Raw genomic sequence first — 14,501 nt, forward strand, 5'->3', positions numbered from 1 at the left:
GCTGCTGCAGGAACACCGGGGTTGTCGCCTGGGCCCTTCTACCCTCCAGCTGCCTCCTCTCCTGCTGGGCTCCCTCTGCCTTTATATGCTGGCTCTGCTGGGAGCATGCCCAGCAGGGCTGGAGGGGCGGGGCTCTTTCAGCCAGCTGGGCCTGGGCTACTCCCAGCCCTTCAGTGTGGCCCGTTGGCCCCGTCACATGTTGCTAGCTCTTTACTACCCCCTGTATCAAATCTGGGCTCTGCTTCTGCAGCAGAAAAGGCTGCTAGTGGCTTGAGGGCCATCACTCCCACAATTTTATGGGCATGGAGGATTTTGGAGATGTGATCTGAGCTGTGAATTTTGTCCCTGTCCCACTTTTCCTGGAAAAGCTCTTTGATTAAGATTGGGGTCTTCCCAAAGAACTCATTTCATTAGCCTCTCTCTGCAGCCCTGCCCAGGATATCCTCTGCATAGCAAGGTAATCACAGCGGAAAGAGGTTTCAATCTCAGAAGGGCGTACATTTTTGGGCAGGGTGGGAGCCAGTTGCAGAACTCTTTTACTCACAGCTTCAACCCAGACTGACCTGTTTTCAGCGAGCATTTCTCAAGTGTAAATTTGTCCCTGGTTCTGTGCGTGTTTCTGTTAAACAAAGTGCCGGGGTAGGTGATCCTAAACCCTGACTTAGGAACATGCTTTTATGGCACAGCTATCCTGGGCTCCAGAAAGAGAATGGCTGCCTCTCATTTCAGCGTGCCTTCTGTAGACAGCCCCAGCCAGCCAGCAAAAGACGGGAGGAGATAATTATAGAGACAGAAAACTGTGAATATGTGATTTCAATGTAATAAAAATACCTTTCCCACCTATTTTAATTGTGCTGCTCAGCACAATTAAGTCATTATTTCTATATTGCTTTAATTTCATAGCCCTTGGTTTAAACCAGACTATTCTACAGGCTAAGTTGCCTAATAGAGCAGCCCCATTAGTAAACTACGCTTATGCTAATGCACTTGCTTGGAGTGATAATTATCACAGCCCTTAGCCCTGCTCCTTACCAGTCTGAGTGTGTCAAGTGGGACTGGTATCGCATTACAATTATACAATTAGCCTTGTCATGGCAAGGGGCTTTGGGAACAGAGACATCTTGAAGCTTCAGATGTGGACGGCTGATGGATGACTGTCATTAAACGCGCATCCCTCGTGCACTCCGCGATGGAGTAAGTCACTAGGCTGCAGGCTAGGGATGCCTAAATGAAAAAGAATGACTTTGGACCACAGCCTCTCTTCTTCAACTCCTTGCAACCTTCCCGCTCATCCGCCACCACCCACAGGCCACACAGTCTGTTTGTCTCACCCCCTGACTGCTGTAGAACAACACAAGCTGTTGCCAATATGCCATGGCTTATCAGTCAAATCCACACAAAGACAGTCAAGCGGTTCCTCGCCCAACAGGGCCTCCAGATGTCCTTCATCGCAGCCCCCTTTTTACTGTGTCCTTCACTTTCCGGGTCGGCTGGAGGGGAGACAGAAACAAACGCACAGGAGAGGTGCGAAATTCAGACAGCTGCTGCCGTGTCGGACCAACTTCTTGGTTGTTGTTAATCAGTGTAATTCTTCTGAAATCACTATAGCCCTGGCAATTTTCACAAGCGGACGGTCTGCCTCTGCGTCTTCACCCCAGGGGATTACAAAACACTCAGTTAAAAAGTCTGCCACCAAGGGAGGTCACAGGAGCAGAAAGCTGAAGTCCTGTGGAGGAGGTCGGTGGGACCACTCAAGTGAGCAGAGCTGGCAAGAGAGGGGTGTAGCCAAGATAGCAGGAAGATGCACTGAACAGAGACATTCCCTCAGCAGCCTTTGGCTGGGGGGCTCCCAATGCAAGTCAACATCAGCCATTCTCCTGGAGAAAATCCCCCGAGAGAAGGAAAATGGCCCAGATGCCTTGGATGGACCCTTATCTGGAGCAGGTGTGATAACGTGGATTTCCCTTCAACACTCTAGCTTCAGAGAGTCGCATCCTGGGGGCTTTCCTTTGGCATTCCATTTTCTGGTGTCTTTTCCATTTTTTTCCTCTGTTTAGCTGGATAACTGAAGGTGTTCAGGCCTCTCTCTGGTTGATGTAGTTTGAGAAGCTTTTTTATTCTAGAGATGTAAAAATAATCCCCCACAGGACTTGATTTTCCTTCCACGGCATGCCGCTCTCTCAAACTGCTTCTGCGTTGGTTTATTATTATTATTATTATTATTATTATTATTATTAAGTAATGCTTATGGAATTACTGTACTCTGAAATGTGATAAGCGGACTTGGCAGCCTTCAGAGGGACCAATGATAGAATGGGGGAGGGCACTGGGCTATGACTCAGGACACCTCAGTGCTATTCTAAGCTTGGAACAAGTGCTCCAGAGTGCTATTCCAAGTTTCCTCCTCCCACCCTTTGCCTGCCTTGTCCATGAGATTATCAGCTCTTCAGGGCAGCAACTTTCTCTCAGGCCATGTCCTTACTCGGGGGAAGATCGATGCTGCCATGATCGATCATCCGAAGTTTGATTTAGTAGGTCTAGTTAAAACCTGCTAAATTGAACTCGGAGCCTCCTCCCCACCCTCTTGTCGGTGGCCAGTACTCCTGCTTCTGCAAGGGTAAGGGAAGCCAATGGGAGCATTTGCTCCTCTCAGCCTCCCACTGTGGGGATGGCAAGGAAACTCGAATCAAGGTACATTGACTCCACCTATATAATTAACATTCCCCTTTAGTGTAGACCTGGCCTCATAGAGTTTGCACAGGGAGTTCCCTGGACTCAGCTTGGCTCTGTTGTCACCGTGACAATATAAATACACCGTACTGATGAAAGTGCGGCATATGTTAGCATTTACTGCTGCTTTTTCCCTGTTCCTGCTCTGTGGATTAGGACTTCATCTTGCAAGTCTATAGATCCCGTTTTATTCATAAGCACTTACCTGAAATAAGAAATTTTGTGAAATGAGGCTCCTGTCAGGTTGCAGTATGCTGTACCAAGTGAAGAAAAACGTACCAACAGAATTCAACCAGATGGAAAACAGGCAGTGCATTGTATCAGAATTTGAAGGGAACATGCTGAGAAGTTACATAGATTAATTACCATGACAGCCATATGTCCATTCTTGCAGAATAGGAGTCATGCCCAATGGGCGCAAGTATAGCAGAAACCTTTATAGACCTGGTTACTACATGTTCGCTATCCAAGCCCCAAATCAATAGTCCCTAAGCATGCTAAGAGTTGGCAGGATATGCACAACTGAGCCATGGGCGGGTTGATCTAGCAGTCAGAGTAGAAGTCAGACTAGTTCAGATACCAGTAGATCAGAGACCAAGACAGCCCAGACGATGAACCACAAGTCAGGAGGCAGGCAGGTTCACGCAACACTGCCAGGAGACAACCTTAAGGGCAGAACCATGGAGCCATACCCAGAGTCCGAGACGACAGGAAGTCAAGCTAGTAAAGTGGGAACAGGAAGCACAAGACACACAGTCCAGAATAAGAATGACTTTCTGTTCCTCCGATGGGTTTAAATATAAGCTGTGGACCAATCAAGTCCTACGACCTAGGACTAGGGTCCTCTATCTGAGTTCAGCTCTTAATTTGACAACAATTAGCTTGCCCTGCAAGCTCCTAAAGAGCCCTGTGGACCAGTGTTCAAGACTGACAGGCTATTAAGGTTTAGCCATCCCTCAATTAATAAAGGCAGTTATTATGGACCAGAATGCCCCCTTACATTCAGAAGCATTACCAACCACAAGATGTCACACTCTGTTCAACTGAACCACTGACAGAGAACTCCCTTTGAATAACAATATCAGAAACTGGCCCAAAAGAATGACACTTTATTTTATAGTCTGACCTAGCAGCTGCAGGCTCTGTATGAAGAAATCCTTGAGACAGTATTTTGCTCTGCTTGCCTGTGTTAAAATATGTACAAGTCCTGCTCAGGAAGTCTATTTGACAACTTACATCTACTTGGATAGATTCAAGTAACAGCAAGCAAAAAGGTTCCACCAATTTCTCTGGAAGGAAATTTAGCTCTCTCAGGCCACTCCCTTTTCAAGGTTTCAACTTCTGATGCAACAGGGCATCTGTTTTTCAACTTGATGAATGTTAGCAGTTTATTCCACATTGTTACGTACAACCTGCTGTAAACTTAAGAATTCATGGCCAGATTTTAAAGATATTTTGATCCACTGAAATAAGTAGGAGCGAAGTACCTGGACATCTTTAAAAATTGGAACCTCAAGTAATTTTACTAAAAACCTTGTATTAAATGAGTGCCTTGGTAACTGTCCTTCTCTAATTCATTGCAGAAGTGGGGCAGAAAGACAATAGAGACTTCCCCTCATTGGCTTACTAGGGGTGTGTCTAGACTACATGCCTCCTTCGACGGAGGCATGTAGATTAGCCAGATCGGAAGAGGGAAATGAAGCCGCGATTAAAATAATCGCGGCTTCATTTAAATTTAAATGGCTGCCCCGATCTGCCGATCAGCTGTTTGTCGGCAGATCGGGGGAGTCTGGACGCGATGCCCCGACAAAGAAGCCTTTCTTCATCGACACAGGTAAGCCTCGTGAAACCAGGTTTACCTGTGTCGATGAAGAAAGGCTTCTTTGTCGGGGCATCGCGTCCAGACTCCCCCGATCTGCCGACAAACAGCTGATCGGCAGATCGGGGCAGCCATTTAAATTTAAATGAAGCCGCGATTATTTTAATCGCGGCTTCATTTCCCTCTTCCGATCTGGCTAATCTACATGCCTCCGTCGAAGGAGGCATGTAGTCTAGACACACCCTAAGTGTCTAACAGCAAGATCTCCAAAGGCAAGTAGGTGCTTAACGATGAGGATGTTTCACCTAGTGGTATTTCAGAAGTTAAGAGTTGGGGGCTAAGTGCCTAGGCCCTTTCCAAAATATCACTAAGCACCTATCTGCATTTTAGGTTCCTAAAAAAAAAAAGAATTGAGGAATTGGACTCGGTGTCCATTTCTGGAATAACCAGTGCAAACATTTCAACCTCCATGATGATTTCCTTCACCTTTAGTTTCTTGGGCAGGCCTCTTTGCCCCTCCCCCCCCGGCCAAAAAAAATAAAACCAATTTGCAGAGCAACTAGCCAAAGATGTGAAAGCTTTAAGAGCAAAAAAACCCACCTTAAGTACATCAAAAGCAGGAAGCTTGCCAATAACCAATGGCCAATAACCATTGGCCCCTGGATGGTCGATGTGCTAAAGGAACGTTCAAGGAAGATAAGGCCATTGAGGAAAAGAGAAATGAATTCCTAACTGTCAGGGTGGTTAAACACTGGAATAAGTTGCCTAAAGAGGTTGTGGAATCTCCATCACTGGAGATATTTAAGAGCAGGTTGGATAGACATCTGTCAGGGATGATCTACACAGTGCCCAGACCTGCCGTGAGGGCAGGGGACTGGACTCAAAGACCTCTCGAGGTCCCTTCCAGTTCTAGGGTTCTATGATTCTATGATTGCCATGGGATGCCAGGAAGGGCAAAAGTATAATAGGGTTCAAAAAGAATGAAATGGGTTCATTTAGGACAGGTCCATCCATGGCTATTAGCCAAGCTAGCCAGGGATACAACCCCATGCTCTTACTAAGTGTTCCTTGCCTCTTATTGCCAGAAGTTGGGAATGGACGGCAGGGGATGGGTCACTCTGTGATTGCCTTTCTTTACATGACTTCTGAAGCACTGCATTTACCATTGTTAGATGACAGGATACTGAGGCAGATGGACCATTGTTCTTATTCATTATGGCTGTTTTTATGTTCTCAGAGACTACTCCACTGATAGTTCTTATTGTATGACTAATGGTTGCAGATCTCATTGCTTCTTTGCACTTAGTTTCTTGGGGTTCCTCCTAAGGTACATGACAGCTGAACCCTCAACCAACACAATGTTTAGATATTAGAATGCTGTCTGAAAAAGTCAAAGGTTCAGTTCCTAAGTGAGACCCGCTAATGTGATTCATCTACTGTGTGTCCCACAAAACACTGGAAGTACTTGGTTTTTGTGTAGACAAGCAGGCCAGTATTCCCATAGCCGTGGCTGTCATTGAACAACAGTATTTTCTGTAGAATATGTGAGGTGGCAGTGCTGCGGTGACTTTCACCTTTGGAATGAGAAAGTAAACTTCAGGAAAGAAAATGCAATTAGTCTACAATGATCTAATAATCAAAATAAACATGGTCCATGCAGGCAAAGAAATTCAGCTCAGCTCTCGTTCACCTGGAAAATACTTAATAGTCACCCTCTAATCAATGTTCAAAGGAGATCACCAGAGACACGTTGACCTTGGCAAGCAGGCCTCATTCCATTTTAGCCTTTGCATTGAGTGATAAGAAAATACAGACAGCTGGAAGTTAGCACCCAGGCAGCATTCATTAACTCTGGCGAAATGCCTTCAGTGCACAACAGCCTGCATAATGCCAGAAAGAGAATGGCAGTGGGAACAGTGCACATTATAGTCATGGACATTGGATTGCAAATCATTCACCAAAAACAAACCCACCCTCCAAAACAAAGGCTCTCCTACTGCCTTCATCTCTGTTCTTGTAGAGAAAGCGGTCTTCAAAACCGGACCGGAGCAAAAAACAGCGCACATAACAAAAGACAGACATGAGATGTCACCTCAAGCATCTATCTTGGATATCACTGGATGCTCTTTGGGTCTTGTTACACCCCGCTGGATGTTTGGTAGCCTTCAGAAAGACAAAATAAATCTTTTCAATGCATCTAAGTGAGAGAAATTCCCATGCCCAGAAGCAGCCTGCAAACTGAATCACGAGACTCGGGCATTCGATAAGTAAAGCATCTTCCCTTAGCTATCTAATAGAAACTGTAGTTCAACACAACAGCCTACTTCAACGTTAATGCCACTGGTAACGTGCAGGCAAACGGACTATTTCTATTTTCAGAATGCCACTTGATTCCCCTCATTGTTCAAGGTGACGGATGAGCCGCACAGGAACACTGCGATTCTCCTGAGACTAGCATCCACCCTGCACATTTATCCTACTTTTTGGAGTAAGGGGACTCCTTTCCTCTGCTCCAAAAGATTATTTTCACCCTCATTATCCCAAACGTTTGTCTGTGCTCTGCTGCTAAACAACAGACAGACTTGTCACAGAGTCGAAGGCCAGAAGGGACCATCTAGTTTGAGTTCCTATATGTCACAAGACACTAAATCACACCCTGTTATTATGTTTAACTCAAAAACCTGGATTAAACTAAACTACATGTTGAACCTTTCTAGTCCGGCACCCTTGGGACCTGACCAGTTTCGAACCAGAGAATTTTCTGGACCATGGGAGGTCAATATTGTCTAGCAGCGTTACAACACTTCCACTGCTTACTGGGCTGTTAGAGGGCATTTAGGGGTAAATTAGAGCTAAATAACAGCACTGAACACTGAGAGCCAGGACTGGTGGCAGTAAACAAGCTTTTTGGGACTGCGAGAGACTTGGTTGTAGCCATGTAAAGTGGACAACCAGCTAACTAAAATCATGCTGGACCATGGACATTTCCAGACCAGAAAGTTCTGAATGAGAGAGGTTCGACCTATATTTAGTGCCACAGGCTGAAACTAGGAAGAATGGGGATGCACCTCTGGCAGGGAAATGATATGGTGAGACATACTCAGATCACTCGAGGGCTGCAAGAAGAAGAGTCGTGTGGGAATTTCCATTGAGAAGTGCTGTATGATGCAGTGATAACACTGTGCAACTTGAAGTATACAACAGGGTCACCCCTATCCCCCTCACTCTGTTCTGTTCTGTGGTTCCTTAATGTTGATTACACACTCTGGGCTAGCTTGCATTTGATCTTTGTGCACATACATGAACGGTGGGGGAAAAGTCTCAACACGCCATTTTCTTCACCACGAACCTTCTACTCGAAAGCCAGGCACAAAAGAGTCTTGGCGCTCCAACAAGCATCTAAGCACTCTGCACCAAAACTGTATGGTTCTCCTGCTCTCAGCCCACTTGCAAACCAAAAGTGATCAGTACACGGAAAGAAAGGCAGGAGAAATAAAGGGAGATGCACATTAAAGCAAATAAGAGGAGGTAGATCCAATCATGCTGTGACGGCGAAGAACTAAAAGGGCAACTATGTCTAGCATGCAATATGCCGTTTCAGAAAAACAGCTGCTCAGAACAGCCTCCCATGTGAGGAGCCAAGCAGATGACCCTGATTGCTGTAACACGAGGCCAAATTAAAATTAACCATATGCCACTGCAATGTAGAGAAAGATGGATTAATTAAACTTTGCTTCTTCCCCTCATTAATAGGCCACCTTTCGTTCCGGGGAATTTCCCTCCCTCTTCCCCATGGTTCATCTGTTAATATTACACATGTGGTCTAGCCGTCCGTGGAGTGCTGGCGGGCCGAATAGCTCAGTTTTCTAGTACTTGTAATGCCTCACTTCCTTCTCTCCCCATGAAAGGCTTTAGGCTACAGTTTTCCAAGTGCCTGAATCTAGGCCCATGTAGCCAGCCACAGGCCCTTCAATGAGGGACACCATTTTGGATCAATTCCTTTCAAGAAGGCTGAGCCCTGCAGTTCTACTTCAGCTACCGCATAGAGTCCGTCCCTCCATCCATAGCTACCACAGACTAATAGGAAGTGCTGTAGGAGGTCCCCTCAGGATACGCTAATGGGAATTTTTGTCTCAATATACACTGCACAACCAGGGACTCGCGTGGCACTTGAAAAAAAATCCAGGTTATCATTCTGCAAACAGTATCGAGTAAGTAACAACTAATAACCACCATCAATAAGCAAGGGAGTGAACAGATGGAAAAGGGGGAGAACTGAGAAAGAGGGTGATGAGACAAACACCTGTGCTCTCCCAGCCTCACTCTGAAATCTCTTCTGGATATGCCCCTGTAAATACCCAGAGACGGGTACCTACCCAGCAACCAGCTCCAGCCAGCCGCACATCTTCTGCTGCATGAGCATCATGGATGCGGCCATATTGAAATACATTTCTCTATATTTTCACCTATTTGTCTTCCTCCCAGACCCAACATGAAAGCATTAAATATGAATTACATGGCATCTCTTTGAATTATTCCCTCACATCCAGCATGGAGGTAATTGCATCCATTTTCAAGCTATCTGAAAATGTCAATGAAGAACGATGGACTCTCTGGTCCTGGAGAAACAAGCAACCCCTGAGGAGATCAAAAAGACATGACTGCTGCATTCTACCCCTCATGGGAATGTAGGAAGGAAGGCAAGGGAGGCCGTGTTTGCACCCTCAGATACTTTTCTCTCCTGGCACACAAATGCAGGGCTGGATCTTGCTGTGGGCAACTGTATTGGTGCTTCCTTTTTGCAAACAACTCCCCGACAACACTTTTGTGATGATTGCCCCCTTGTGTGACACATTGCGGCCTGACCCCAGGGCTGACAGGATGACCTGCTACAAAGCGACCAAAGAGACAGGACTTCAATCAGCTGCTGGAGCAGACTCATATCTGCCGCCAACTGGGCACCCAAGGGGGTCTGTAACATGAACTCACAGGAGAGTTATTGACATTTTCAGATATGTTGTGGCAATGTAGCTTTGGAAGAATGGTGCAACTATTTAGTGCCTGATTCAGTCAGCCTCACACACTCTGAAGTCCCCTTATACCACTTTGATTGCTATCCGAGAGAGATACTACTCTGGCAGTGTAAAATAGATGAATATTTCAGTCCCTTGACACTTCAGAATCCTTTCATTCATTGCATCTTGATACCTAAAGAAGTGACTCTCAGCAGGTCATTAAAAACCAACATATTTGTTGCAACACATTCATGACCAAAACACAACACTGTGCCAGGAGGGTATGAAGGCCAGATTGCAGTTTACTGTTATTACATCTTATAAGACCAATGCTCTTTGAACAACCAAGTACATAGCGGAACTCTGAAGGCTTCCTTCTAACTTGGGTAAAGCCCAGTGAAGTCTAAGGAAAGTTTGCCAGAATGCAAGAAGAGAGCCAGGCACTCGCTATTCAGCCTACAACAGGGCCAAGTGCTATTACCCTCTAACCTCAGCTGTTGTGGTAGGCCCTAAACATAACAGAATACCTGCAATGGCTCCCAGAAACAGTGCAAGCCATGTAAGCCATGTGGAAAGAATAAGTCTCTTCAGGGCAGTGTGTAGGGGAACAATTGGGCAGCAAATCAGGATAGGGCAGGGACTCTAGAAAGGGAGGTTGGCAACTGGATTCACCCAGGCCTAAAAAACTCAACCAGGCTACACCAGTGGCTCATACAGCCCACAGGGTGAAACAGCAACAAAAGTGATTGCATAATTATTCTGTACTAAGGGTCAGATCTAGGCCTCTTCAAGTCTTCCTCTACAACACCCTACAGAACAAAGCAATATATGTCTGGGGCTGAGTCACCTTGTTACCATAACAGTGTATATTGTATCCCTGCAGAGAGCACTGGAAGTAAAAAGATCACCAAACTGTCTTACAAGACTAGATTTCGCTTTCTTGTTTCCTGCCTGGGAATCAGCACCGCGGACTTTCCAAAATGCTTGTGTTAATTTGCTTAGTCCCAGCAGTGTCCAAACACCAGTAGGGTCTTACCTTGGCGATCTGGACACACCAGTTCAGCAGGAGCTGGGAGCCAATGTTGTCCTTGTGTTCATGGACATAGTCCAACAAGCAGCCGTGGGGCATCAGCTGGGTGACGAGTTGAATGGTGGGGCTCAGGCACACGCCCAGCAATCTCACTAAGTGGGGATGATCCATGCTTGCCATGATGAGCGCTTCCTGCAACAACAAACGCACCCCGAATCCATCATTGTGTTCCACAGTTCCCACCAGTGTGGCCTCTGTGCTCCCCACCCACAGCCCAAAGGGGTTCAGCACCCACTGGTGTGCAATAAGGTTTCATGCTCTTTTCCCCTTGTGAGGAGACAGCACCAGCTACTCTTCAGCAAGGTCCAGACTGGTGTGATTTATGTTCCAGGATACCAAACAATGGGCCTGGCCATCAGCCGGTGTAAAAGCAGCTTAGCTCCATCGACAGCTGCAGAGGGAAATCCTCCCCTGTCCTGCACCACCTCTGAAGAGAGAGCAGCGGGGTAGCTGACCATACTCAGAGCAGGAGATCGGTTTCTCCATGGGAGCGGTAGCAACAAATACTTCTTCCTTAGACTCTGGCCCATAATGTGGAGCAGGCCACTTGGCATTAAGCAACCATTGTAGCAGCAGTCCCCAAACTCTTCAAGATCATGCCCTTTCTTTTCTCCCTTCACCACTGCTTCCTTCCCAGAACCAGAGCCATGGGCACAGAAAGGAGTAAGGGGGAGGAGGCTGGGTCTAGAGATAAGGCCAGAGCCAGAATGGAGCCATAGCCAGGGTTTGAAGGCTGTGGATGGGGCTGGGAGCATCTCCCCCCCCCCCCCGAATTTGGGGACCTCTATGTTATAGCAAAAGAGCCAAATTTTGCAGGTCTGACTCCTCGGGCTACCTCAGGCCTGGGGCTCAGTCCTACACGATGCTGAGTATTCTGGGCCAGACCCAGTAAAGCACTTGTCATGACCATGAGGGATGGGCAGCAGCCTGGGGACTAAGGGGTTAATTATACTTAGCCAGGTAGCAGTCAGCCAATAGAAATGCAGATAGGGATTTCAAACTGAGACAAAGGAATTTTTGGTTTTTCCCTCCTTTCTCTCTGAGCAGTTTCTCTCCAGATACTGAGGGGGACAGACAAAATGTCTCTCTCCAAGAAAAGACTCTTTACTATCTGTAAATAGGGTAAAGTTTAGATAAATCCATTAGGTTTTATTGTTTTATGATTTGGGACTGTGGATCTGATGTCTGTGCATTTAGAAATGGGGTTTCCTCTCTTTTATAACTAAGTTTTGTTCCCCATGGGAAAATTCCCCATGAGTTTATTAATTGGTGGCTCTTACCATCTAGCCAGTCCAACTATGCTTGTAACAGGAGTATTGTGCTGATAATAAAAGTTATTTCTTTTTTATTAACCTGGTATTGGTTAATTTTTGTGTCCTGGTTTTACTTTAGGGCTGAGATTTCCCAAGTCATCTCTTCCCTGGTTTTCTTACCATTACTTGGGTGGTAGCAGCAGATTTTTAGCCCCAAAATCTAGGTTTTTAAGATTTTGCAGGGAAGCTTTATACCAAAGCCTGGGGAAATAAGGTTTTGGGATACTTTTGCAGGCCCCCACTTCTGCATTCATCGTGCCAGAGTGGGGAAATCAGCTTGACAGCATTAAAAGCACATGGTGAGAGCTAAGCCTGTGATGGGCCAAGGACTTGGGGGGGGGGAGAGGGTGTGACCAGACTGCTCAGCACAGGGCAGGATCACGCCTATAATGCAGCAAAGTGCTAGCAATGAGAGTTTCCCTGACTCAAAGTTATTTTTATTCCATTCATTGGGGTAAGACAGAGACGACCTGGGACTGGATATTCAGATTTGCTCAAGTGACTTTGGCTCACAAACCTCATCTGGGGGACTTGTGGGACTAAGAAAATCTGACTCCTGGGGGTCAGTTCCTAGCTCTTCCACAGCCTTCCTGCATGACCTGGGGCCACTTGCTCCATTTCTCCATGACTCGGACTCCCAACACAGATCAGGAAACCCTTTGAGACAGGAGCTGTCTCTCTACAATGGGGCCCTCCCTCTCAGTACAAATTTGAACTTCTGAGTCCATGGGGAAGGCTTGAAATCAGTGCGAGGCAGGCTCCATTTATGTGGATGCTCTACCTCGGACTGAGTGCCAGGAAGCACTTTTGGGAGCTGTGAAAGGCCTCCTGGAGGCCAATTAGTTTGCATTAGTGGCACCGGAGCATCCCCACTAATGTTATGTCAGACTGTCATGTTCGGGAATGGCGTTATTCCCCATGAAAAGCAGGAGTACAGAGTTCAAATTCTGCGGCCCCTTATTCTGAAATAACGGGGTTGGCAGTGTGGACACACTGCTTATAAATTCAACCCTGGGGTGTTTATTTCAGACTAAGTGTAGACCAAATCCTAATAACCACAAATCCTGCAGGGTGAGACACAACAGCAGCCTGTAATTTGCACCTATAAGTCAACTGCATCTCTGCACATGCAGCAAAGCTGCTCCCAGCAGTAGCAGGTGGCTTTCAGAAGAGCAGGCGGGAAAGCTCCTCTCATTCACTGAGCTCTGCCTTCCGGTGGCAATCATTTCACCGAGGCAGAGCAACACTGAAAAGCGAAACGGAAATGGGAAGTGGGAAGCTCTTTTGGTTTTCTCCCCTCCAAAACCTACCCAGTGTACAAGTGACAATTCAAAGTGTAACCGCAATAGTCATTCCGCACAAACAGAGGAAGATAAAACCTGAGCATCAGAAGAACACACCAAGAAAGAAAAGTCTCCTTATCGTTTTTTCTCCGGTATTAAAAAAGTCCTGGCAAGGAAGTTGGGTTTGTATTAAAGAAAATTGCTCATCACAGTACAAAGAGTATTTGAAACCAAATTGAAGAGTATTTGCATAATAGTTTTTTTAAAAAGATGAACAAGACTCTAATTGTAGGTTTTGTTTTTTTCTCATCAATAAAATAGCAGATGGCCTCATTTCCCTCTCTCCCCCCATTTTCTTTTAAAGTGTACGTGAAGGGGGGAAAAACTCAAACCCCAAATACCGAACAATTCAGAGGGGTATTTCAGAGAGTGGATACGAGAGAGATTCTAATGCCACAAATGAGATGGGGGTAAGCAATTTGGTCCATGTTAAAATTAATACAGTTACCCCTACTCTATAAGGGGTATCCTAAAGGCAATTTTAGCCTCTCTTCTGCTGTCACTAGAAATGTCACTGAAGGCCGCCTGACTAAATAGATGTTGACAGGTGCATTATCCATTTTCAAGAAACAAAATTACTTTGCCTTTCTTTTTCTTTATTACCCCGTATATTTTGTCCTGGAGTTGCACCAGGGGGAAATCTCCACTCACACGTCACCAGCTTTGGGTAAAATAACAGGTGCGTCACTAGCTCCTTCAAACTGGGAGCATTTTTCTTTACATTGGGATCAGATTAGAATGTGGGCATTTTTTTTCACCTACCGTGGACTAGGAAAGCCTGGACAAAAAAAGCTTTTGAAACATCTGTCCTCATTAGTCTCTAGCCACATGCTATTTGTAACTCTAGTTGAGTCTGAAGGGAAGACGTTTCTACACAATAATAAAAGCAAGCACTGCCATTCGTCACATCCAGTTATTATTAGGAGTTCACGATTCCATCACTAGTTTTGGAAAGGGGCAGTGGGAAAAAGAGGCATTTTTATCAACTCTTAAGGGCAGACCTGTATGAAATTAAGGCTTGTAGTATAGCCAAGAGCAGCACAACCTTCACTACTGCTGCTGACCATTCATCTAAAAGGAATATTAATTTTGCACGAATCCTGACTTTACATTTCCTCAGTAGTAAAATTATTGCTTTTTGTATTACATTAGCATCTCTGGGACACAGCTGAGGCCAATATGTTAGGCACT

At 45.8% G+C, this 14,501-nt stretch overlaps 1 protein-coding gene across 6 annotated transcripts in view; it reads right to left on the minus strand.

Moving 5' to 3' along the window:
- Positions 1 to 14,501, minus strand: part of ERBB4 (erb-b2 receptor tyrosine kinase 4) — a 923,012-nt gene that overhangs the window by 142,679 nt on the left and 765,832 nt on the right. For all 6 annotated transcript variants that reach the window (XM_075933933.2, XM_075933937.2, XM_075933934.2 and 3 more), the window contains one exon: positions 10,601 to 10,786. In XM_075933933.2, coding sequence (XP_075790048.1) covers positions 10,601 to 10,786 — 186 coding nt within the window. The remainder of the gene's footprint in view (positions 1 to 10,600; positions 10,787 to 14,501) is intronic.

The sequence above is a fragment of the Pelodiscus sinensis genome, chromosome 7, assembly GCF_052426305.1.
Source record: "Pelodiscus sinensis isolate ZL-2025 chromosome 7, ASM5242630v1, whole genome shotgun sequence".
Lineage (NCBI taxonomy): Eukaryota > Metazoa > Chordata > Testudines > Trionychidae > Pelodiscus > Pelodiscus sinensis.